This window comes from Phyllostomus hastatus, unplaced genomic scaffold (assembly GCF_019186645.2).
Source record: "Phyllostomus hastatus isolate PE091 unplaced genomic scaffold, TTU_PhHast_1.1 phas_scaffold_501, whole genome shotgun sequence".
Taxonomy (NCBI): Eukaryota; Metazoa; Chordata; class Mammalia; order Chiroptera; family Phyllostomidae; genus Phyllostomus; species Phyllostomus hastatus.
Genome location: NW_025334033.1, coordinates 62,495,309 through 62,522,036, shown reverse-complemented (window position 1 = coordinate 62,522,036; position 26,728 = coordinate 62,495,309). Strand labels below are relative to the sequence as shown.

The 26,728-nt window shown below is 48.0% G+C and overlaps 1 protein-coding gene across 6 annotated transcripts in view; it reads left to right on the top strand.

Annotated features, from left to right (window-relative positions):
* The first annotated feature begins 8,650 nt into the window (after positions 1–8,650).
* NRDE2 (NRDE-2, necessary for RNA interference, domain containing) overlaps positions 8,651–26,728 on the top strand; it is a 41,252-nt gene continuing 23,174 nt past the window's right edge. For all 6 annotated transcript variants that reach the window (XR_006783741.1, XR_006783740.1, XR_006783739.1 and 3 more), the window contains exons 1-6: positions 8,651–8,787; positions 13,586–13,694; positions 15,112–15,348; positions 17,967–18,116; positions 24,104–24,554; positions 25,394–25,799. Coding sequence is in view for 2 of the 6 variants with exons in the window: in XM_045822139.1 (XP_045678095.1) it covers positions 8,724–8,787; positions 13,586–13,694; positions 15,112–15,348; positions 17,967–18,116; positions 24,104–24,554; positions 25,394–25,799 (1,417 nt within the window). In the remaining 4 variants the exon portion in view is untranslated. The remainder of the gene's footprint in view (positions 8,788–13,585; positions 13,695–15,111; positions 15,349–17,966; positions 18,117–24,103; positions 24,555–25,393; positions 25,800–26,728) is intronic.

Genomic DNA, 26,728 nt, shown 5'->3' with positions numbered 1-26,728 from the left:
CCTCTTCCCCTCCACCTACCTTTATTTTTCTTCTCCTTTGACTTTGTTACACGCGTTACTAAATTCCCATTCAGAGGATTTCTACCTAGGTATCTTCCCTCCATCAGTGTATAATGTCTGTTTCTGTACCTACTGGATTTTTAGTCTTTTAAATCTTCACTGTCATTTATTGTGATGAAATTTACATTTCTTTGACTAGTAACAAGAACAATCTCTTTCCACATTATTATTTGCGTATCTTGGCTTGTGAATTGCATTTTCACTTCACATTCCCATTTCTGTGGAGGAGAGTCATCTTGTTCTTGTTCATTTTTTGAGAGCTCTTTACATGTTTTAAGGCTATTAATTCAGATGATACAGTCTCTAAAAAATTGTTTCACTTTTTATATTTGTCTTTTTAAAAAGATTTTATTTATTTATTTATTTAGAGAGGGAAGGGAGGGAGAAAGAGAGAGAGAGAGAAACATCAATGTGCGGTTGCTGGGGGCCGTGGCCTGCAACCCAGGCGTGTGCCCCGACTGGGAATCGAACCTGCGACTCTTTGGTTTGTAGCCCGAGCTCAATCCACTGAGCTACACCAGCCAGGGCTATATTTATCTTTGATAGCTTTTTGAAGTGTGGAAGTTTTAAATTATAATCTAGTAAAATCTATCAACATATTCTTTTTAGTATTTCTAGCTTTGGTGTCATATTTAGAAAGATCTTATTTGCCCATATTTCTTCTAATTTTTGCATGTGTTTTAAAAATATTTAATCTTTGATCCAACTAGAATTTATTTGGTATTAAGGAGAACTAGGGAAATAATAAAATTTTCCTCTGAATTAAAATGTATTTCAAGATCATTACTACCTCTGCACTGATTTGAAATACCATACTTAAGGTAGACTACATTCTGTTTCTGTGCTCTCTATTCAGTATTATTATGTCTGCCTTGTTTTAAACCGGTGTCATACCATTCAAATTACTATGGATTATTATAGCAATATATTTTAAATCTGGTAGGGCAAGTTTACTTGAGTGTTTAAATGGTATTCTCAGCTCTTATTGCGTGGTTATAAACCACATTTTGGGCGAGATAAAAAGGGTGTTGCTATTGCCGACTGAGTCTTTCATTTCACCTCTGCTGCGATTATGCTGACAAACGTCCCTTCCATGGTCCCACCACATCATCTTACGCACATTATCTGCTAATGTGTGTGTTTCCCATTTTGGATGATGAGATCCTTGAAGGCATCTTAAATGAAATTTCCCTCACCAGAGACAATATTTTATCACCAGTGTGGAGGATAGTATTTAGCATGCAGTTGAAAAATATTTGTGCTTTTTTTTAAAATAAAAAATAGAGAGCTATATTTTGTTCTCATCTCTTTTGGTTACTTTCACTTATTTCAGTAGATTAAAAAAAATTTTTTTTTGCATTGAAGCCTCATTTCAGTATTAACCCCAAATTCTTGGGTTAATTAACCAAAATTCTGATATATTTTTTATTAACAAACATCTATTTATAAAACTGAGGTTTGAATTAGGCCATCCTTGCTTAATAAGCCTACCTTTGGTGACCCTATGCCAATAGATGTTATTAAACTCTTACTCTGCTCTGTTGAAGACTCAACCACAGGATCGTATAGGATGGACTCTGGGCGGCAGTATCTAAGGAGACTGAAGGAAGGAGGGAATGTTTGTTGTATTCTGTTTTGGTCGGGGCTGAAATATGTCTAGCCCTGTAGTCTAATCTTATTTCTGGAATAAATGGTTTCATGGTTTTATTTTCTGCCACAGTGAATGAAGGCGAGTTGAATTTCCTCTCCCTTTCTTGGGTGCGAACCCAGCCTACCTTGAGAAAGGGGCGCCCTGGCTGGTGTAGCTCAATGGATTGAGCTCGGGCTGTGAACCAAAGCATCACAGGTTCGATTCCCAGTCAGAGCACATGCCTGGGTTGCAGGCCATGACCCCCAGCAACCACACATTGATATTTCTCTCTCTCTCTCTTTCTCCCTCCCTTCCCTCTCTAAAAATAAATAAATAAAATCTTAAAAAAAAAAGGGGCCATCGCTGACTGAGAGTGGTTAAGGGGATGGATGGTGGGGGGAGTGTGTTTGTGCAAGCACACTTGTGTGAGGAGAGGACTTAAAAGGCAGCAACTTGCTCTGGCTGGTGTAGCTCAGTGGATTGAGCACAGGCCTGCAAATCAGAGGGTTGCTGGTTCGATTCCCAGTCAGGGCATGTTCCTGGGCTGTGTGCCGGGTCTCTGGTGGGGAGCATGCAAGACACAACCATGCACTGGTATTTCTTTCCCTCTCTCCTTCCCTTCCCCTCTCTCTAAAAATAAGTGAATAAAATATTTTTTAGAAAGGCAGTGCCTTTACAATTGTATTTTTTTCACGGCAACAGTGGTGCATGTTTCGGGTGCTTTCACTCCCATAGAAGCACTTCCACTGAGAATTAACTAAACATTTCAAAGGGTTGAACCCTAGGAACTCAGCACAAAAATAAATTGGAAACACCCACCAAAAAAATCTGACCATATACTTAATTTCTGACAGTGATTCCCTTTGGGGAGAGGGTAGATGGGAAGTGAGTTTGGGTTTGGGGAGGGGTATACAGGGACTTCAATTTTATCTGTAATATTACATTTCTCTTATTTCACTCAGGGTTTTTCAGCCTTAGCACTCTTGCCATTTTGGGCCAGATGATTCTTTGTTGGGGTGTCCTCTATCCTGTAGGATGTTGAGCAGCATCCCCTTTAGATTAGTACCCCGTTAGATCTTCTGCCCATTAGATTAGTACCGCTCCCCAGTTCCGACAACCAAAACATTCCCACACATTGCCAAATGTCCCCTGGAGAAAAAAATTACCACCGCCCTCCACCATGAGAGGCATTGGTTTATGATTAAAAAAATAAACATAAACAATATAAATTAAGGAACAAGAAGAAAATGTTAATACATGTTAAACGGGGGACAGGAGTGATGTGTTATTCTGTATCTTTAAACTCTCCCCAAAGACTCAAAAGGAACATGTATCTTGTTAGTCCTTTTTTTAGATGTAAATCTTTGGCTTTCGCATAATTAGAAGTGATGTTTCCAATAAACTGCTGTCCATGTCCCACCGCAGGCCGGACACACCCTGGCGGATCCGACCCCTGGGGGTGCTGCTCTTTGATCTGACACTTCACACACATACTTCAGCGATTTTTGGCAATTCATCCTCATGCCCGGATGCTGCCCGTTGGCCTGGTTTGTTGCTCCCGCCTGATTTTCAGCAGTCCATAACACATCCTCCTTCGTGTTCTTTCTGTTTAATCTGTTCTTTATGCTGCCGCAGAGTGATTTTTCTAATTCACAAACAGTTGATATTCCCGTACTTGAGAATCCTTCAAAATAAGACCTGAACTCCTTAGAATGGTGCGATAACTGCCACATGATTCCCATCCAAAGCATCTGGAGTTAGCACAGACTTAAAGGTCAAGGGCACTGTTCTTAATGAGACTGCTCTCACTTCAGATGCTAGCCACAAGTTCGGGGGTCCCAGGACTACCCACACTTCTCACCAACTGGGTACAAATTCAAGGGTTCCCTCAGCCACCTAGGGTATGGACTCTCAGGAAAGTGGCATGCTTAACAATGATAGTTGGATCCTAAAGGATACAAATCAGGACCAGGCACAAGAAGAGACTCACCGGGCGAGGCCTGGGGGCATCCTGACTGTGGAGCCTCAGTGCACTTTCCTCCTGGAATCAGGATGCACCACCCTCCCCGGCACTAATGCCGTCACTGACCGGAATCTCACTGGAGCCTCGGTGTCTCGAGTTTCATTGAAGTTTCATTATGTAGGTGTGGTTGAACTCAACTTCCACTCCCCTGCCCCCAACCCCAGAGGTCAGCTGGCTCAAAGCCCCTATCTTCCAATCTTCCAATCGCACCGTCCTTGGGCAGCCCACATCCTGGGTCAAACGGTCAGCATGAACTCAGGTGTGGCCAGGGACCCACCACGAATAACAAAGAATCACTCAGGAAATCCCTCGGATTTAGTGTTTACCTCTGAAGAGGAACCAGGGACAGGGAGCAGACAAGTTCCTCACCGTAGAACACAGGGCATCAGGGCCGACGCCCTGACTACCCCAGCCAGTCTTCCCAGACTCGCCCCATCCTCCTCCCCCTCCTCCCTACCCCCACTGAGCGTCCTCGAACGACCCTGCCATCCCGCACCAGCTCTTTCCTCTGTCTACATTGGTTTTCTTCTTGGCCTGTCCGGTGAATCCCTCCTCGTTGGTCCAGACACAGGTGAGCAGCTCCGCCTCTGCGGCGCCCTCCCAGGCCCTGAACACCCACCTCCCCGGGGCTGGGCGTGCGCTTTGTTCATTTACAGATGGTCTCTGCACCGACGTCTTCGGGTCACAGTTCTTTGCTGCGTTTTCTGCATGTGCTGTTGGCACGCGGTGGAGTGACTTTCTTTACTGAATAGGTGTTTTGTGGAGCTTCGTCTTTATTATTTGAAGTTACACTTGTTTTTTTTTTAAGAAAGTGTCCCTTTACCCTCCTTGGCTGCCCTTTTCAGCACCTCATGCCTCACACTAGGGCAGAGTGGCAGCTCATCATTAGAAACCTCTCGGCTACTGGCGGATGAGCGAAACGCCCATTGAAGACCTTGTGGCTGGCGGACCCGCCTGGCCATTCCCATTTGGAGAACTCATGGATAACACTGATGAGATGACGCAAGGAAGGTTTGCTAAATACCTAGAAATAAAGGATGGTTAAGAATATCATGATCCCAGCCGTCAGATGAAGTGTTATACATCCAACATGTTTATGAAATCTGTACTAAAACCGAGAGATGCTTATGTATTATTATATTAGGAAGAAAGAGTCATAACTATGATGAAAAAAGGTACTCATAAACTAAGACACCTGAAAAGCATAAAAGAAAGAAAGAAAAGGCCTGCATGGAGACACTCAAAATAGTATTTGTCTATGTGTGATGGGAATTGGGTGATCATTGCCCATCTTTATATACTTTCCTGTGTTTAGAGCTTTTTCTGTATCAAGCATGTATTGCATGCCTAAAATGAAAGGAGAGGATAGTTCCTGTGTTCGTAAATAGGCAGGCACAGGTAAAATCAATTTATCTTAGATACTTGCACCTGCAACTGGAAATTTACAGGTGAAAAAAATTCACACTTTTGCTTTTTTTGGCTATGAGAGGAGGCAGTGAAAAGAGAGGTGCAGATGGGAATGAAGGGGGAGGAAACGAACCAGCCACTCCTGCCCCACACTTACAAGACATGTGACCACAGCCAGGAGAATTGCCAGAAAGACAAAAGTCAACCAGACAAAGGAGTTTTCACATGGAGACTGAGATCAAATCAGTTCTCAAAATGTCACTTTCCTAGTCAGAGAAAGGCACTGTGGATAGTGGGGATTTAATGATTTGCTTAATAAAAAATTATAAAAATAGAAAAGATTTACATTGTTTCATTGGTCTCTTTTATTAGCAACATAACAGAAAGCATGTATCCCTTTCTGGAAGAGGTCTAATCACAACAAAAGCTGAGAATACTTTCAGGGCTTTTGGGGAAGAAGTGTTAATCTAAGGGTAAGCTTAAGAAAATTCACTTAACCTTTTAAAACTCTGGTTAAAATTGCTTTTATCCAAGGCTCTTAAAAATGCCCTCAGCTGACCACACAACCCTCCTTAGAGGAGAGTACACCCAAGTGAGGAGAGTGCACTTAGGCGAGGAGGAGCCTCACTTAGGTGAGATTTTAAAGATGCGAAGTGGTAACACCATTAATGATTGTTGCTGACATTCATTTCTGTGCAATTTCTCAAATCCTTACCTATTTCAGGCAGATTCTTGAATATGTGAATTGGGATCAGGCATATAAATAGGCTAGTTTAGCTGTGACTTAAGAACTATTGCTTGGGGCTGTGTCCACATATGAAGGCATTTCCAACCTGAGCTATTCCTACTCTCATTACCCAACTCAAAAAAAAAAAAAAAAGAAAAGAAAAGAAAAAAAAAGGTTGGGGCCGGGGAATGCAGATCTTACCAATGAAGTGGTTAGGGCTCTTTTCTTTTCTTGCTGGTATCCCTGATTTCCAAAGGCACGTTTTCTTTCTATTACTTCAGAGAAATTACCAGAAAATTCCTCGAGACTGAATGTGTTGATAGACCAGTTTCTCCAGTTGGCCTGAGTTAGTGAGGATTCTTTCCTTCTTAAGATGAAAGGAGTTTGCTTTTACATGTTCTGAGTAGACCAGTTGAGAAGTCTCACTCATCACTGAAACTAGTTGGAATACCTCCAGAGGCTGGGATTGTGACCTTGAGTGTGGAAATGGTGTCACTTACCCGTTCATTCACTTTGTCATTCTGTGTGACTTGGGTCCCCTGGTTGTAAACGACAAAAAGTCAACTTGAATCTGTTTAACTGAAATGGGGAATGCATCCTAAGGACATTGGGCTGGTTCCCAGAATCCACACATAGGAATGAGGCTCCAGGGGCAACTAAAATTAGAGTTCCAAAATTTCTGGGACCCTCTTCTCCAACCGACATCTGCTTTCGTCCTTCTCCTTCCACAGGCAGGTTTCTGCGGCTCCTCCACCAGCTCCTGGGCTGTTATTACATCTTGCAGCCCAGACGCACGAAGACATACAAGCTTCTGTTTCTCAGTCATAGTTCCAAAATGCCTAGAAGAGAAGATCTCTTGGTCTGGTTTGGGTCAAAGCTGGGTCGTGCACCTACCACCTGAAAACGTGGCCACATTGAGTCGCATACTTACCCCGACCAACCAACCAGATGGGGCGGGGACAGGGAGGCCGCACTGTACTCATACGACCACCTTGTAAATTCAGAAAACAGGGTGCTAATCAAGCAAAACAAAAGGCATTCACTACCTTTCTTTTTTTCTATAATATCCTTCTGCAAAAGTAAACGGGAATCATGTAGGTGCTATTTTGCCAAAAAACAAGTCCTGAGCACCTAACTTACCTTGTGTCTAACTGCGTCTTGGCAATCCTTTCATTCGCATTGTACTCTCTATGACATCACTTAAGGGCCCTTTTTTCTATAGTTTTCAGCCCTTGCTCATGCCTACCTCTTTTTCATTCTTCCTGGCCAGTCCAGCTGCTTAGTCTACTGAGATCAAGACTGTACATCATGTCTCATCCAACTCCTCTGCTACTAAAACAAAGCCCCTTTTCATACATCTCTACTGTTCAATTTTTTCCTTTCCCCCTTTTCCTTCACATGACTTTTCTTCTTCCAGTTTCAGAGAAAATACTCACTCTTGTCAGCACTCAGAGGCGATCGAGATCTGTGAGAGATGCAGGCTAAAGGGGGTAGGTGCCAGAATAGCAATCTACCAATTTCCATGAGTAATCTCCGCCACAAAGAACAGAAATACTTAAAAGTGATTGAGTGCTGCATTCTCTTTCTTTAGTCAAGCCACATGTAAAGCCAAATTGTAATTTGAAACCATATTTAGTTTATTCTAAGAAATCCCTATCTAACTCTAAAGATCTCTGAACTCCCAGGGATTCAAAAAATGTCTTTTCATTTATTTTTTCCACCTGCAAATACTACAGTATGCATTTCTAATATATAAGAACTTTAAAAAGTAACTTTATTGCCATTAGTTCATCTAACAGAATTAAGAATTACTTGATGTCATTGAATACTCTGCTCACTTATTTCTCCATTTGTCCCAAAAAAGACCTTTTTACAATCTGTCCAATCAGAATCATAATGAGACCATATACTGTATTGCATTTGGCCGCCAAATTCTTTTCATGCCTTGCAATCTTCTGCCCCATTATGCCATTGATTTGTTGAAGAAACTTTTTTTTTTTTTTTTAATAATCTCCCATATTCTGGATTTGGCTGATTGCTTCTAGGTGGTATGAAGTCTTTAAATTGTTTTTTTTATCCCCTATATTTCTAGCAGGCTTGATTATTATTTATTATTATTATTTTTTAGTTTAGAATCCTTCATAGGCCAGTAAACATATTTCCTAACCAGCAAAGACTTGATTGGAACTTGCAATCTTTTTTTGTTGTTCCTATATTTAAAATGGTAAACTCACTGAAATTTGGGTATCCTACATGGCAATCACAACTCACTTTTATTAAGTGCTTTCCACGGGCCAGGCGCCATGCCCGTAAGCCCCTAAACTATAAGCTCGTTCAATCTTATAACCGTCATGCAGACGAGGAAACGAGAGCTTGGAGAGTTTCATTAAATTAACCCAGTCAGTAAGTGATGGTATGAGTTCAGCGGTGGGATTGGAAATCCCAGGTTCCTAACAAGTCCTGCTCTGAACAATTCCATTCCTCAATCTCCATCTTTCCCGGTTCTCTCAGAAACCCGCAGGTATCAACGACTGGGAAGTGATCCTCCCTTGATCCTCCCTTGATCCTCCCCCGCCCCTCCTCTGCCCTCCCCTCACTTCCCTGCCCTCCCCCTGCCCTCCCCCTCCCCTGCCCTCCCCTCCCCCTCCCGCCCCTCCCCCTCCCCGCCCCGCCCCGCCCCTCCCCCTCCCCTCCCCGCCCCTCCCCCTCCCCTCCCCGCCCCACCCCGCCCCGCCCCGCCGGTTCCCGGGCCAGCCGGTTTGAGGACCCGGAAAAACACACTTCCCAGAGTGCACCGCGACCACGAAGGTCGCACTACTGTCGTCCGTTCGCCGGCGCCATTTATGTAGAGGGGAAGGGAGGTGCGGCCTGTGATCATGGCGCTGTTCCCGGCCTTTGCGGGTGTTAGTGAGGCTCCCGATAGCGGGAGCTCCAGGAAAGGTAAGCACACAAAAGGGATGAAGAAGGCACTCGGCGGGCTCAAGGCGCAGTTTCTCGGCCCCAGGTGTCGGCCCTCGCTTTGGATGTTTATCCAATTGTGTCCCAGAGTTCTCCGCGGCGCTGCAAAGGCTTCTGGGAAGGGCCCCTGTCCTCACCCCAGCTTTTTTGGAGTTGTATTACGGAGTGACGAAGACCTAGGAGATCCCCCAAAGCATTTTTTCTATGAGCCTCAGCTACTTCACCTCAAGTAGACTCCTGGCGCAAACGCTGGGTGTTCTTCTGGGTGCAAACGCAAATGCCCTCCTTCCTGTTTTACTTATTTCTGAATGTTTATTGGGTTCAAATCTTTAGGCAGGCCTAGAGTTAGGGGAATTAAGGACCCAAGCCCGTTCAGTTTCTCTCCGTAGAGGCACAGCTGCTGGGAATGAGAACTAACATTTATTTATTGAGACCCTACCGTGTGTCAGGTGATGGCATGACATATTTTACTTAAGCCTTCAAAGTCCCCGGGTTTGTATTAAACGTTAAGGGACAGATAGGCATACCTCATAGATGTTGAGGGTTTGGTTCCAGACCACCGCAGTTAGGGGACTTGTAGTCTTGTTGCTGGTGGGGGGTCTTGCGTTTGTAAAAAACTCAGTACCTGTGAAGCACAATAAAGCAAAGCTCAATCAGAGGAGGTATACCTGTAGTGAATTGCAATTTAAGGTGATTCTAAGTCATGCACTTATGTGGCAGAGCCCAGTTGTGTCCGAGACCTCCCTTACATCCTCTCAGGTAGCTCCACCTATTTTTTGTAGCAGTTACCATAATTGTAATGAATTTCTTACACAGTGTAATTTTGGTCATCCTTTAGTAACTGTATTCTCCATGTGGTCAAGGACAGTGTCTAGTCACCGTAGCATGCTTAGCCCCTTGCAGGGGCCCAGAATGCAGGTATTTGATAAATATTTGCTGAACGTGCAGACCAATAGTAGGTACTTAACACAGAAATAACAGGACAAAGGAGGATGTTAGAGATGTCGTCGGTGAACTACGGGCATAATGACTTCCATGGGCGGTTCGCATACGGCAGGGGTGCCCCACCTTTTGGCTTCTCTGGGCCACCCTGGAAGAAGAAGAGTTGTCTTGGGCTCCACATTAAGTACATTGTGACATGTATTCACACACAAAAAAATCTCATCATGTTTTAAGTAGATTTATGGTTTTGTGTTGGGCCGAGTTCACAGCCATCCTGGGCTGCAGGTTGTACACCCCTGGAAGGCTTTCTACGGGAACTCCCCTTAGGGATGGGTCTTCGACAGCGTAGGAGCTGGATAGGCAGAGATAGTGGCAGGGCCTTCAGAGGCGTGCAGGAAGGGAAGGAGACCAGGGTAGAGAACTGCGGAGAATCCAGTGTGTCTGGACGTCAAGAGGCCTGAAGAGGAGCCTTGGGAAATACGGCTGGGACTGGTGGTTAGGGAGGCTGGTGACTCGAACACCAGGCCAAGGCTTTATCCTTCTATTTTGGAAGGGTGACGTGGCAGATTTGTAAGAGAGAGTTGCTCTTGTCATGTATCGTAACCAGGATTTATTGGACACCTGGGTACCCAGGATCAGGGTAGAGTTTGTAAAAGTGCTGTTTGTGAAGTGCTGTATTTTAAAAAATTTAAACACAACATTATTACTCACAATGAAATTAACTGTAATTCTTTAATGGCATCTAATTGTCAATGTTCAGATTTCCCAACTTGTCTCAAAAATGGCCTTTTACAGTTGGTTTGTCCAAGTCAGGATCCAAAAAGATCCAACACTGTATTTCGTGGGTATGTCTCTTGGGTCTCTTTTAAATATAAAAGTGTCTTCCTCCCCTCCATTTACCCCTGTGATTTATTTGTTGTGGAAACTGGGTCATTTGTTCTATACACACTTCCTACCAAATCCTCATGGTGTCATTTAATATGCTTCTCTATCCCAGTGTTTCCTGTAAACTAGTAATTAGATCTAGAGAGCTAATAAGACTCAGGCATGATTTTTTTTTAGTTGAAAGTACCTCATTGGGAGTGTTCTGCCCTTGATATTGAATCAGATCAGGAGGACCCGCTGTCCAGTTTTCTCTCCCTTAGTGATGTTAAGATCCATCAGTTTTAGTTTTTTATAAACTACTCTCCCACCCCCGAGCTCCCTTATGGCAAAGCCTTAACTGCATCCTCAAAACCCTTTAATGTACCTTCTGAAAGATTTTGGGAGATCACATACTTTGTTTGTTTGTTTTTTTTTTGACATTTGTATTACTTTATCTTTCCTCCAAGCTGTCATCACCATCTAGAATCTTTATGTAAAACGGTACTAGAATTATTTGGGAGCATCTCTCCTTGCATATTGTTTCATCTTCCCCCACTTTTCCTTTGTTCATTCTAGAATCCAATTATTGTGGAAATAATTGTGATTTCAGAGAGCAACAGGAACTGTTTTCACATGCCTCTTGCCAGGAATTAAGCCCGAGGGAAGGGAACCAACCTCAGAAGGAAAAAAGAGACAGTAGAAGAAAGATGGTGTGAAGAGCTGTTTAACCCTTACTGGGTATGACCTTACACATTACCTAATCCCCGTGAGCCGTAGTTTCCTCTCCTGTGCAGGAGAGATCATGGTTCCTCCTGGAGAGGGTTGCTGCGAGGATTAAAAGACACAAGGATGCAGAGTGCGGAACCTGGTGCTTGGCCTATTTTTATAGTACCTGTTGTGGGCACTTTGTAAAGTAGAATCCTTCTCTTTTCCTTTTTCCTGTGCTTTTTAAACTTCTACTAATGTATGCCAGACACTGATTCCACTTCTAGGGGTGAAGCAGTGAATAAAATCAAGTACCCGTCATCAGCAACTAGCATATAGACTATATAAAGAACTCTTACAACTCAGTGATTAAAAGACAGTCCAATTAGGAAATAGGCAGAAGATTTGAATAGCTATTTCTCCTCTAGTATGAATGGCCAATAAACACCTGAAAAGTTGTTCAACCTCTGTAGTCACCAGGGAAATGGAAGTCAGAACTGCAATGAGGAAATACACCACTCCCACTCAAATGACTATAACAAAAAAGACAGACATGAACATGTTGGCAAGGATGTGGAGAAACTGGAGTCCTCACACATTGTTCATTGAGTGTAAAATGGTACAGCCAGTCTGCAAAATAGTCCAGCAGAACTGCCAGAACGCTGCCGGCACCCAGCAGTTCTGCTCCCGATGCTTACCCAAGAGAAATGAAGACGTATGTTTGTATAAAAACGAGCACATGAATGTTCATAGCAGTGTTATTCATAAGAGCCTCACAGTGGAAACTACCCAACTATCCATCAACTGATGAATGGATAAAATGTGGCATCATCCATGAAATACGATTCAGCAATAAAAAGGAATAAAGTACATGCCAAAGCACGGATGAATGCCGAAAACATCAAGTGAAAGGAGCCCGTTACAAAAGACCATATATTGTATGATCTTGTTTATGTTAAATGCCCCAAATAGGCAAATCTGTAGAGAAAAAATATTAGTGGTTGCCTAGGGCTGGGAGTCGGGGTCGGAGAGTAGGGGGCAAGTGATGGAGAGAGCCTGCTAATAGGTATAGGGGTTTTGGGGATGATGAGAATGTTCTAAAGTTATTTTGTGGTGGTATTGTACCATATTCTAAGTACTCTAACAACTTGTGAATTACACACTTTATACGGTTGAACCTTATGGTATATAAAGTATGTCCCAGTACAACTGTTAAAAAAATCTAATTACCTTTTTCTGACTCTGTAAGATTTTATTTAATTACTTTTGGAGAGAGGAGAAAGGAGGGAGAGAGAGAGAAACATCGATCAGTTGCCTCTCGTATGCCCCCAACTGGGGACCTGGCCTGCAGCTCAGGCATGTGTCCTGACTGGGAATCGAACCGGCGACCTTTCAGGCTGTCAGTCCACTAAGCCACACCAGCCAGGGCCCTTCTCTTCTAACTGTGACCATTTCATGGATTCTTTCTCCTCAGCATATGATGTGCTCTGGCCACCCATCCTAAAGCAAAACAGGACGAATTAACCCTTGCTGCCACGGTCCCATGCTCTTCTCCTTTCCTTCGTAGCTAAGACCCCCGAAAGTCAGAAAATGAGTGATTTAGAAATAGTTCATACGAGAGAGTTAGAGATTAATGGATAAGGAGCAAAAAAGTTTTTCAGACATTTAATCTCAGCAGCTGCAGATGTCATTGTTAACATCTTGTATAATTTTAGCATTCGTTAGAAAAGTTGACACCTTGTGTTTTTTTTCAAAGAGGAGTATTGTTGGTTATAAGGAATGGTTTATGTTAAGTTACCTAACTAAGGTAGAACATGGGAATATTCTTTTAAAGAAAAGTATTAATCTTCTGTAATAATTTTAAGCATGGTAGGCTCTTATGCATGGTTTGATTTTTAACTTTTTGGAATTGCCTACATCAAATTTGGGGTCATTAAAACCTGGTGCTTCGAAGCTTTCGTGCTCATTAGAGTATGGACGGACTGCCCAGAGCACTGGTGCCTTTTAGGCCACACTTGTTACGTGGCTTTTGCTTAGGCCCCAGCCTGATGCCACAGAGGACTGCAGTCTTAAGTGTGTTGGAGTGCGTGAAAGCCCCGTGCCCTGTGAAATAAAAGTTCCATGGATGCCCTTTGGCCCCTGTGGGCCGTCGTGAACGTTTGGCTGACATTGGCTGCGAGTTAGGATGCCAGCCGCTAAGATGGATTTCCTGCTTCAGAAGCCGTTTTGAGCTTACTTCATTGATCTTCTCTCTCTTTTGCACGTGCAGAATTAGACTGGCTGAGCAACCCAAGCTTTTGTGTCGGGACCGTGACGACTCTGAGTCGACAAACTGAAGAGGCCACAGTGCTTGTTTCTGAAGGGGCGCCGCGGACCAGGTAGTGTTTTTGATAGAGGGGGCTTTCCCCTTTGTCAGTGCACCGTCTGTGGCTCAGCTCGAACGGTGCTTCTCAGAAAATCCCGTGACAAATGAGCTCAGTAAACTCTTAAAGTAATGAGGTGACCTTTGCCTCTTTTCCCTTACATCACCCTTACCAATCAGTCTTTCGTCCCCTTTGCATTGCAACGGCAGCTGCGTGACACACTTACTGCCGGTAATTAGGCCGTCAGGGAAATGGCGTTGTTGTGGTTCTTAAGTAACTTTACTGGCCTCATTAGTAACCTCTAGAGTATTGATAAACATGGAATTCAGATAGTTCCAACACATTCGTAAAAATAGGAGGAGCTTGTGTAATATAATGTGGGGAAGGGAAACATTCCCCTTTCCCGCCTCTGGTTCTTTCTGGCTGGCCAAATAATAAATCAGTAGGAGACAGATTGATAAGAGGAAATCAAATTTAATATCGTGTGCATGGGAACCCCGCATATGGGAAGGATCTGGAGACCCCGCGTATGTGAGCGGTTCAGAGGGGGGAGGAGGGATGGAGGCATAGAGGCTGTCCTGAGTGAGGGGGCAGGTGAGGCCCCTTGGGGGCTTCGGAAGGCCACTGCAGGTGACTGGAGGGGCAAACAGTTCGTAAACACAAGTTTGCCCCGCCCTACAGATGTGTCAGAAGACGTTATCTGTGATCATCTCTCATGGGCGCGGCCTCTCATTCAGATTCTTCTAGGCAGTTTAGGGAGAGGGGAGAACTTTCTCTTGAGCAGAAGCTAGAATTGCCTTTAGCTCCAAGTAACCTGCGTACCCCTGAGACACACCTCGGGGTGGCTCGTTCTGGACCCCGACCTGTAACACGTGATAAAATCTCACGAAAACTTGGGGAGAAGCAGAACGGGACACACTTCCACCCAGCTCTGAAAGAACTTTGCTGTAGACCCTTGAACTGAGAAGTGTGCTCTCTCGCCGCCACTACGGACTAGATGGTCTGTTACCGTGATGAACGGGCCCCAGGAAGCCAGGGACTCTCAGAGCAGAAGGAGCCTTCGGAAGTCGGGAACAGTTAATGCGTGGGAGGGAGTGGTCTGTGGGCATTTCAGTAATGATGACGAGCTCATGTAGCCGGTAAAAGCAAGGACTGGAATTAAAGCTTTTTTTTTTTTTAAGCATTAAGAACATGCTGGTGTAATATGTAGGACTGAAAATAAACCTTTTATAATGTTGTTTTAAAAAATACTATCGTTGATAAAGTAACTGTAGATTACTTTGATTTAAAAATGTATGTATATGAAAGTCTAGGTTTAGAAGCTAAAGTCTGTGTGAGCATTTTTAGAATTTCCTTTTGTATTCTCGTGTATTTGTTTGATTACTTATTTCCATAACATTTTCCCCAATTCTAATGTGATTTTTTCAAACAGGAGTCCTCTGAAATCAGACCCTTCAGACGAAAGTGACGCGAACAAAAAGCGCAGACAAACCAGCAGAAAGAAGAAGAAAGAGAAGAAGAAGAAGAGGAAGCATCAGCACCGCGGGAAAAGCAGGGGAAGACGTGGGCAGTCGGGCAGCAGCAGTGCGTCTGAGTCGGACGCTGGCTCTGTCCGGGACAGGCCTTCCAGGGGCACCGGAGACGGCAGGAAAGCATCAGAGAAGCCGAGGTACGTTCTCCGCCCCCTGGTGCCCGTGGTGCTTTACAGTGGGTCTTCAGTCCCCCCCCCCCCCAAACTTACTGCCGCAAGTTACACACTCACGTGATTGTGTAACTCAGTCAAAACGGAGTCAGTAAGTACCTCAGTACAGCTGGGGAAAAGTGGAGCTCTGTCACTTGGTCAGCCTGAAAAAAAAGAACTTCAACAAATCGGGGCCATGATTTTGTTTGAGAAATGTTAACTGGGCACAGCAGTGAATGTGTTGAAGTCTGATTTGGACGGAAAGTCTTCGGGAGTTTCGAAAGGTGGCAGACGTGCCGCCCTTGGGTGTAGGGGCTAGTTTGCTGGGAGGGGCCCTTGGCTTCCACGCTTATAAGGAGGAGAAATGTCTTCTCTTTACAGTGAAGTGTCTTCCTTTCAGTCATTCCCATTACCAGCCCTCCCCTCCCCCACTCCCTGGGGAAGGTTAACTGTAGCCCTTACCATAGTCGTTGCTTTTGTCCTTTTCTTCCTTCACGTTTGTTTGGACGCTGTGTTGAAGGTATAAAATAGCTCGGGACCACAGTTTCTCCCTTCCTTGGGGCCTTCATTTCTCCATTTGTTGCACAGGTGTGTCTACCTTGAGCACACTGTTCAGGTCGTTCTGCAGAACGGCCACAGCGTAGGTGCTCGGTGACAGCGCCCCCTCTCTGCCTAGGCTGACACCCTCCTGCTCAGGGAGGCACTTTGCCCCGGGCTGGGACAGTCCGTATGTGGTGAGAATACTTGAACTATTCCTCACGTAACTTTTTTTCTTTGCTCATACAGTCTAGAAGAGAGAATAGTTTAGCACCTGTCCAAAGCATACTGAGAAAGTTAGTGTTATTAAGATTTTCTCGATTCTTGAGGGATGATTTGCTTTTGGGTGCTTGGATGCCCCGCTGATGGCAGGGATGCTGTGTGTGGGAGCACCTTTGGAGCTTGGCCCGGGGAGTCTCCACGAGAGAAGGCAACACCGCAGTCTCCCAGGGTCCTGCCGTTGTCTGCCCCATGTGGGAGGACACTGCCAGCCTCTGGGGGTCCAGGCTTGTTTAGCCCTCTGTGCGTCTCAGGTGCCACAGCTGTAACCCAGACTTGCTCTAGAGGAAGAATAAAGCGGCCAAGCGAAAGGTCTAAATTTAACTGAATTTATGTGGGCAGGGACCACGCCCCCTTACCGGCCATGGCATGCCCCAGCCTTGGCACAGGGCTGACGCATAGTAACACGTCCTGAATACATTTCCGTTATGTGAATGAATGAATACATGTCTGGCACAGGAATGCCCCTGTTTTTAATTACAAAATCATAAGCATATAATTCCTTAACAAAACAATATCACACTCAAGCTCTCCATGTGACATTTTCGGTGAAATGTCCCCAGAGGCTATAGCTTCCCATCCACCTTTGTGTCCTGGGATGACTTCTTCCTCACCCTCAGGGGCAGGCCCCTCCCTGTGCACAGCCCCGCCACGTGCTGCGTCCTGACCTCAGCACTCCACAGGGGCGGGAGGAGGGCCTGTTGACGCCCCGGGGGTGGTCTGCAGCTGGCCCTTCCTTTTTTTTTTCCCACCCTCAGTTGGCTTTCTGGAATGCGTCACTCTCTCTCCCGCCTTCATCGCCCCGATAGTTTTCATCGACAGAAACTCCTCCACATTTGTTCTGGAGGGGAATGTGTTAACATCACCACACATTTTTAACCTGAGATGTGGCACTCAGATAGTTACTGAATTGCTACTTGGTGTCCCTGAAATACCGTTCTCTTATATTCCCAGCCAAGAATGACTTAGAGGCTTCCAGAATCTTTATTTCTGCCTGGGCAGAAGTAAAAGGCAGCAGGAACAACAGATAATGACTGCTGTGACCCCTCGGGCAGTGTCTGTGTCAGCAGCATTGTGAAGTGATTTTCCCTGGAGGAGGGACGGTGTCCCGTACCTAGAAATCCTTCCCCCCTCTCCTGTGGCTCCGAGGGACGTGGTTCCACTTGTGTCTGAGCTGAGAGTCTGCCAACTCACAGGCTGGCTCAGAGGAGCAGACCAGGGCCTGGTCTCGCGGCGGCCTCTCTCTGCCCTTTATGCAGGAGGCCGGCACGCCCAGACTAGAAGAACGAGGCTTAGACCGGGCCCGAGTGGCATCTGAGGTTGAACTGGTCACAGCTGTGGCTTTGCTGCTGCCATTGTTGAGTTTTCAGTTGGAATCAGTACCCTGAGCACTTTTCAAACGAGGTGAAGGGAGAGCAGCCCTTTTCCTTTCTTTTGTAAATTAAAAAAAAAGCTGTACAAATATGTTTGAAATTCAGATTACAAGAATTTAAATGGAATACTTGAAAAGGAGCACCTGTGTATTCCTCAGGTTAATTTCTGAGACGACTTTGTTTTTGGTAAGGTGCCGCTTGGTGGCCATGGTCTCTGCGTTGTATTTTAAGGGTGTTTTTGGAGCAGGCGTCCTCCCCTCCGTGGGGCACGCACGCGCTGCTGTCCTCGGCTCCCTTCTTGCTGCGCGGAGTGTGAAACGCCCGACCTCCGCGTCTCGGCCCTCGTGGGCCGTGTGACCGGAAGGTCTGTACGTGCCTCTCCCTCCTCCCTCCTCCTCACCCTCTCTTGCCCCGCAGTCAGGAAACCAGTGCTGCCGCGGACCCCGGACATCGCTGCGTCTGGCTTGAGGACATCCAGGCCCTGACGGAAGACACCTTCAGAACAGACAAGAAGCCAGACCCTGCGAACTGGGAATATAAATCCCTGTACCGAGGAGACATAGCAAGGTATCCGTCCCGACACCTTCCCCGGCTTCCCGCTGCTGGGACGTGACTTCCTTCTCCTGAGCACCCTCAGCGCGGCCTCCTGCTCCTGGCCACGCCCACCCCCGTGGATTCTGTTGGGCTTTTATCCATTTCACATCCTAACGGGAAAATTTAACCCTTGAGATCAGGGTCCAGGCCGGATGAATTGTGTGTATCCGTGGTGCTTGGAAGAGTGCCTGGTGCAGTAGGTGTTCAGCAAGTACTTGCTGAATGAGCCAACCTAAGAATATCTTCCAGTGATTGTGGCAGACTATCTGAAAACCGTCTGATCTAATCTAGGTGCCATTTTAAAAAGTTGCAAAAGCCTTTTATTTGTCCGCCCCCCGCACGTGTGCCATTTGAATCATGACATTAAACGGTAATGACGTTTTCACCGCATTTTCAGCGTGCATCACCAGATAGTCAGAAGAGTAGGTGAGGGTGTTTGCTTCGGTAACGAGTGTAAGCTTTTCTCCTCTGCTCTGCCAGTCAGAGTGTTCGAACACCCCCTCAGCCCTGCCAGGCACTCACCGCTGGCGAGACCGACACTGCCGGGGGCGTGAGACCAGCAGCGCGTGGTCTCCACCCCGGACGGCTCACACCAGCGGTCAGCGGTGAGGGCTGGGAATCATGGCCCGCAGGGTCGGCGGGGGGGGGGGCCGGCAGAGCCACGTCGTTCTTTGCAGGCTAAGTCCCTTCCCAAACAACTTTCAGTTCCTCCGCTTTGCTGCAGCGTCAGACTTGAGGCAGGTTCTGCTCACGACATCTCACCACGTAAGCAGTTCCAGCTAAAAATGTCTTCATGGTGAGTTTATCTTAGTTATTTTTCATGTATCTGTATCCTCCCTAACAAACCTCATGGCTGAGAGTAAATGATGACCATATTTAACATGCATTTTATATTTAAAAATTATTTTAGTACTCTCTAAAACCTTGTTTGGTTTTCCACGCCACTACGTGATAATGCCACAGATGTGGCGGGAACCCAGGAACACTGGGGAGGCCAGCAGACGCGGGTGGGGCACAGAGTGTGTGCGGCACAGGGGGTGCGCCTCGGTCCCGAACTCTCTCTCACGGCGGCCTGCCTCCTCCTCCTGGCTCTCCGTGGGGCGGAGAGCACTCTCATGTCAGGGGTGTGGGGAAGGAACCTCAGGGAGGGTCAGTGACCTCTCAAGGCCAGGCACCGGTCAGCAGCAGAGTTGAGATTTGAACCTGTGTTCCTCTGCCTTCTCCTGTTCTTCCGCCGTCCACAGACGAGGCAGGTTATATGGCTGGGCGTTTTCTAGACTGGGAAACCGAGGACTGGCTCTCATTCTGACTTCGCCATTTACCAGTAACATAATCCAAGGCAAGTCACGTAAAAGCCGTCTGAACCCCTGTTTCTTCGTGTGTAAATTGGGGATTGTAACTCTGGCTGTGCCTGACACTCAAATGTCAGAAACATTTGACGTGGAGTTAGAAATTAGTGTGCAGATATGGAGGGTTATGATTTAGAAATAGTTGGACAAAGGAAAACATCCTGACAGTCAGTGCCTCCTGAGCCTCTGCTCGCGAGTGGCCCAGACCGCAGGAGGAGAGTGGTTAGCGACACCTCCATGCATCTGAACTGCGGAGATACCCCCGTCTGCCGGGGGCTGAGGGCGTTGGTGCGGTTTCTCGGTGACTTAGGGAAGTGCTCCGGAGGGGAGTCTTGCCTGGACTCGCAGCCGGGCAGCTGTCAGTGCCCAGGGCTGGGGAGGCGGGGCTCCCACGGCACTCGAGCTGGTCAGCAGACGGTGGGAGTGTTGTGCCAGGCACCGAGTTTCTACACCCCGAGAGGGACACGGACAGACCGAGAGCACTGAGAGGGGCGTGGGTGGACGACTCGGCCGGCCCCGGCGCGTGCGGACCGGGCCGTTGTGCCGGGAGCTGGGCCGCGCGGGCAGTGTTCCGTGTGGCGGGAAGGCACGGCCAGGGCGGAGTGCCGGGAGGTCCGGCGTGGCCTGGTGCAGAAGCAGGGCCGACAGTGCGGGCGTCCCAGCAGCGGTGCGGCTGGGCTGGATGCCGTGGAAAACAGAGCGTGGGTTCTGAAGTCCCTGACGGAGAGAGTCAGAATCGCCTTTGGAAAGTTCTTCAGGACGGGTGCACTGCCAGCGAAGGTCATGGATTGCGGTGTCTTTGCCTGTCCACCCGATGGAATGCTTGGCTTACGTTTAGGAGCCAGGTTTTGTAAAACAGTAATAGTTTAAACTTACCTGCCTCTTACTGTATGGAGAAGGACTTCACGTATATGAACTTTTTTGATCATCCCAGCAAGTCTGTGACCCAGGAACCATTTATCATCCCCATTTTGCAGACGAGGAGACCGAGGCACAGATGTGTGTGTGTGTGTGTGTGTGTGTGTGTTTTAAATAACTGGATCGAGGTCGCCCAGCGAGTCATTGTTGGCGTTGGATTTGGGCCCAGGCAGTCTGTCTCTGTGAGGGGCGTGTGCGTGTTGACATCGCTGTCACTGAGGGGGAGGCACGTCGGTGCCCGCCCTGCCCACTGTGGGGTTGGGACAGGCTCCCTGTGGGGTCAGGACCACTGGGCCGGCTCAGGGCAGTGCTGTGTGTGTGAGTGCTGGGCTTGAATGTGACCTCTCCTGTGCCCTCTTCCTCTCTACTCTCTTTCTTCTTTGTTTTCTTTTCTTTTCCTTCCTTGATTTTTCTCTTCTCTTCCCTCCTGCCCCCCACTTCCTTCCTTCTTTTCTTTTTTTTTTTTTTTTGGTGGCCAAGTGCCTATAGCTGAATTTATTTAAATTAAATATCCATGTGATGTCATTTATTCAACCTCCAGAGTGGGGGTTCCTCCCTCTGGCATCATTCAAGTGAAGATTAGCTGATTATACTGGACAAGGATTTTACAGAAGTGCCTCCATTTTGGGGAATATTGAATTAAATTTTACCTTAGGTCCTGTCCAGTTCCTGAGACTCTATGATAAATGATGAACTGGCCACGATCTACGTGTCCAACAGCAACAGGGAAGTTGTCAAATACGTTGTGGCACACCACTCCAGTGGACCAGTTCGAAGCCAATGAATATTACATTTTTGAAGACTAATGGTGTGGGGAAATGCCTAAGTATAGGGAGGAGAGCCTGAAGCTGTGTATCAGCTGTTTTAATATAGAACGTGTGTATATTTGTATAAATCTATACATACACATTATCTCCGAAGGTAGATAATAATATGGATCAGTAATATTCTTTCTTCTCCTTTATCATTTTCATCTAATTTGTTATGGAATGAAGCTGTTAAAATCAGTTCTACAAAATGCAGTTTTAAATTCAGAAAACTCAGTAAATATTTTTTTAGAGATTATATGAATATCTAAAATACCGTTCATTTTTAGTGAAAATAAAATAGTAATTAAGGAGAGCAAAACTAGTTTTCTTACTTAAAATTGGCTCCGCAGGGAACGGGAGGCGTATTTGGAGCTGTTGCAGCACCAGTGTGTCTCCTCCCCTCGGTTACCCTGTGTCTGACGCATCAACGGCCTGGAGGAGAGGGTGGAGAGAGAGGGTGTGAGGGACAGCTCGTGGGTGCGTGGGACCCTGTCCCCCGAGGTGGAGCCCACTGCATGCACAGGGGCGGAGGGGCGGAGGGGAGGCACAGCGGGCAGAGAGCTTCCCAGGTGCCTGTCCTGTCGGAGGTGGGGAAGCAGAGGAGGTGTGGGCTCATTCCCGGGGTGGGGGTGGGTGGGCCGCTGGGGGTGGAGGCAGAGTTCCCTGGGAGTGGCTGAAGGAGGCAGCAGGTCTCTGCCTCCCTTTCCTCCCCACGGCACTTTATGACGAGAATTTTAAGAAACGCAGCCTAAGCTGAGAGACTTTCACAGGGAGCACTGATGCGCCACCCCCTGCATTCTGCCATTTTACTGTACTTGCCTTATCATGCGTCTGTTCGTTCATCGACCTTTATTTTTAAAAATTTTTATTTATTGATTTTAGAGAGAGAGAGAGGCGGGGGGGGGAGAGAGAAACATTGATTTGTTGTTCCACCTATGTATGCATTTGCTGGTTGATTCTTGTGCGTGCCCTGACCAGGGATCAAACCAGCAACCTTGGTGTATGGGGCAATGCTCTAACCAACTGAGCTACCCGGCCAGGGAAACCCATCTTACTTTTTTATGTATTTCAGAGTAAATTGCTGACATCAATAAACTACCCCCTAAATACTTTAACATGGATATCATTAACTAGAGTGCAAGATTCGTTTCATTTTTTCTTTTGATTTAAAATTTACATATATTGTAGTATGCAAATCTTTGTTCGCTGAGTTTTGACAGGCATACACCCGGGTAACCCCGACTTCTGTGAAAATGTTGGACCCCGAAATGTGACCCCGAAAGTTTCCTCCTCCTTTCCTGCCAGCCCACACCCCACCTTTCCCACTGTCCGTCGGTTTTGTCTGTTCTGGAACGTCGCAGAGACAGGATCACACAGTGGGGACGCTCTGTGTCTGGCTCCCTGCACTCAGCGCGACGCGTCCGAGCTTCCTCCGTGCCGCGGTGCTCGCGCTGCCTGTTTCCCACCCTCTGCCGGCGGGTGGGCGCCCGGGCCCTGTCCGGTTGGTCGTGCTGGGCTGTGCGGAGCGCAGCCACGGAGAACCTTTGTGCCGGGTCTGCGTGTGGGCACCTGGTTCCCTTTTTCCTGGGTGCATACCTAAGGCTTAGAATTGCTGGGCCACAGGAATTCTATGGGCCACAGGCTAGGTCTGCGTTTAGTTATAATTTCTTTTTAAAGTTTTATTTATTTATTTTAGAGACTGGGGAAGGGAGGGAGCAAGGGAGGGAGAGAAGCAGTGATGCGCGGGAGAGCATGGGTCAGTTGCCTCTCACACGCTGCCAACCGGAGCCCCCGACCGGAGAGCGGAGACCCGGCCTGCGGCCCAGACACGTGCCCCGACCTGGAGTCAGACCAGCGGCCTTTCACTCTGCGGGGCAAACCCAAACCCCTGAGCCACACCGGCCGAGAATAAGTTTATTTTTAAAAGAAACTGCCAGACCTTTCCCCAAAGTGACTGTGCCAGTTTATCTTCCCGTCGGCAGCAGATGGGAGTCCCGGTGACGCCACAGATCGCTCACCAACATGTGGCGGCGTCGGCCTTTTAATTCTGGCTGTTTGGGTGGGTGTGTGGTGTCTCTTTGTGGCTTTAATTCGCATTTCCTTGATGACTGATGATGTTGGACACTTCTTCCTGTGTTTGTTGGCCATTCATGTCTTCTTTTGTGAGTTCTGCTCAGATCTTCTGCCCAGTTTTAAATTGGGTTGTTTATATAACATACATACGGAAGAGAGCACAGTTTTCCCGAGCTTTTGTGCAGATACCCAGCAGTCATGTGTTTGTAGCTCCGGGGACGCCTACACGTTCCATAAAAGCATCTAGAACCCAGCCTCTTTCCCCTGGAGCAGAAAATAGCCGGATGTAATTTTGTTTGACACACTTTGTTTCAGGATTAAAAAAAGAACCTCAGACCTACATGTTATCTCTGTTGTAAGTGGGGACACAGGACAGTGCCGGGGACACGGCCGACCCGGTGTCGCCCGCGGCCTCGGCGCCCTGCTTCAGGCGCAGCGTGAAGGGGGACGGTGACATCCGCCTTGCCCGTCACGTGCGATTGTGATGGTCAGATGACGTCACGCAGGTGACAGTACTTGAACTCTGAAGCGCCAGGAAAATATAAATCACCAAGATCTAGACGCCAGGCATGACCTTAAATTCATGAGGGGCTAACGAGGCCTGTAAGTGTTAGAAGAGTAAGTCAAAGGGGCAGAAAGAGTTAGCTGCCAATCCTCACGTTTCTCTGAACAGAAACAGTTTGAAGGCGCGGCGAATTCGAAGACATGCCGTTACCTTGTGCGACGAGCCTTTGAGTCTGATGAGCTTTCCCTCGTTCGGAGCCAGTGTGCAGATTCCCTCAGTGGTTTTTTTCTCTTCCCCAAACCCCAGGTACAAGAGGAAAGGAGACTCCTGCCTGGGCATCAACCCGAAGAAGCAGCGCATATCCTGGGAGGGGGCCCCCGCGGCCAAGAAGCACGCACACAGGCGTGTCGAGCGCTACTTCACGAGGAAGAGCGTGGCGCTGCTGAACGCCGACGGAGTTGCCGTCAGCAGCCAGAGCCAGCCTCTCGCGTCCGAGCCAGCGCCCTTCATCCCGGTGCAGGGCTCGGACGACGTGGCCCCTCCCGTGGCAACCTGGCTGAACCCTCTGGGGATTTACGATCAGTCCACCACGCAGTGGCTGCAAGGACAGGGTCCCTCAGAGCAGGAGTCAAAGCAGCCAGGCGTAGAGCCAGACCGCGAGGACGCGCTTCTCAAGGCCAAGGTGGAGGAGTTTAACAGGAGGGTGCGGGAGAATCCTCGGGACGTTCAGCTGTGGATGGCATTCGTTGCTTTTCAGGTAAGTGTCCCTGTCGCACTTCTCTCACTTAGCGTGGCAGTCCTCACTGTGGGCGAAGCGATACACTGTGCTGGTCTTTTCGCGCTCCTCCCTGCGAGGAACCCAGGCACTGGGCACGTAGAAGTTACTAGAGCATAGCCCCTGCCCTGGGCTTCCCCAGAGTGCTGGGAGGACTGACGTGTGAGGAGCGTGTGCGGTCCGGGGTGGTAGAGGCTTTAGTGCATAATCTGGGCATGGACGGGGGTGACTTGCCGTAGAGAGTAGCAGGGGAGGGCTTCCGGGCGAAGGGGACAGTTGGGCGGAATCTGGAAAGGAGAGCAGGTGGTCCCTGTGCAGGGGGAGGCATTCGGGGTGCAGCCCCAGCACTCGGAGTGCATGGGGCAGTGGGGGGGGTGGGCACTGCTCGCCGAGTTTCCTAGTTACAGCTGTGAGCTCCCTTTCCAAGATGTATGCATTCCCCGAGTTCCACTTAGTGTTTTGAGCCACTCACACAACTATATAAATGTGCCCACATTTGACTGTTTTAATGGTAAAGTTGACTCTGCAGGAAAGTGTTTGGAGGCGTTGCATGCTAGTTGTTGATCCATAAGTCTAAGTGCTAAATGACAGAGAGCGGACAGGCAGGTAAACACAAGGTCCAGTTTGCTCAGTGACGCAGGCACTCGAGGAACTGAGTTTCCGTTAGAAGAAACTGAGACAAACAAGACCTTCACGAAAGTCTGAAAGCAGTTCATTTGGAGAGGCGAGATGCCCTTCGGGGCCTGTCGGTACTTGATGGGGCAGAATCAGAGGATGCCCCGTTCCCTTTGCATTTCTCAGTGGCTCTCTTTCTCGTTGAGGACGAGGTCATGAAGAGCCCTGGCCTGTATGCCCTGGAGGAAGGGGGGCAGGAGAAGCGGAAGAGGTCCCTGAAGCTCATTCTGGAGAAGAAGCTGGCCATTCTGGAGCGAGCCATCGAGAGCAACCAGAGCAGCGTGGACCTGAAGCTGGCCAAGCTGAAGCTCTGCGCCGAGTTCTGGGAGCCCCCCACGCTGGTCAAGGAGTGGCAGAAGCTGATCTTTCTGCACCCCAACAACACCGCCCTTTGGCAGAGATACCTTCTGTTCTGCCAGAGCCAGTTCAGCACCTTTTCGGTCTCAAAAATTCACAGTCTGTATGGAAAATGCCTGAGCACTTTGTCGGCCGTCAAGGACGGCAGCATCTTGTCTCACCCGGAGCTGCCTGGCACCGAGGAGGCCATGTTTGGTAAGGAGACGGCGACCAGATCCATGTATGTGGGAGGAAATTCACATTTTTGTTTTTAAGATTTTATCTATTCTTAGAGGGGAAGGGAGGGAGAAAGAGAGGGAGAGAAACATCAATGTGTGGTTACCTCTCACGCGCCCCCTAATGGGGACTCAACCCAGGCATGTGCCCTGGCTGGGAATCAGACCAGCAACCTTTGGATTCGCTGGCCGGTGCTCAGTCCACTGAGCCACACCAGCCAGAGCAGGAATTATACTTTTGACTGTAGCTGAAAATGAACATTTATTTTGGCTTATTTTAGAAAACTCTTAAGTTGATAAACCTGATCAACAAGTTGATAAAATGGGTTAATCAAGAAAAAAGCTATTGCGACTCCTCTTGGCCATAGCAGATCCTCCGGCTCCAGACCCCTCAGGGGTGCTGGCGGGGGCACTGGGGGCCTCGAGTGGGGGCGGTACCACTGCCGAGAAGTGCCCGCTTGTCTCCTCGCTGACCAGGGCGGCACAGTCGGCTCTGGACCTCGGGCTGCCGATGGCCTTGTCCATGGCGATGCCTGTGCTGCTGCCCTTGTCCACTTCTCGGGGTTCAGGCAGTGATGCTCGTGGGGCGCCCTGACTGACTAGAAATGGCTGCGTAGACATGTCGGCCGTCGACACTGTACTGTTAGCATTTCTGGTGCGTCCCGGAGGAGCCTAGAGCGCTGACTCTGTGCAGTCGTGAGATACCGGAGGCAGCACGTGGTGCAGGAGCTGGAGAGCACCACCCTGGGCTTGAACCCCGGGCTCGCCCTCCTTGGTTTTGGCACACCCTTGGGCGGTTCCGTCTCTCGTGTGAGCCCCAGTTCCTCCCTCGATGCCCGCAGTGCGACACCGTGTCACAGCGCTTCGCGCACGTCGCCTGAGGGGATGCAAGGCGGCCGAGCTCAGCGT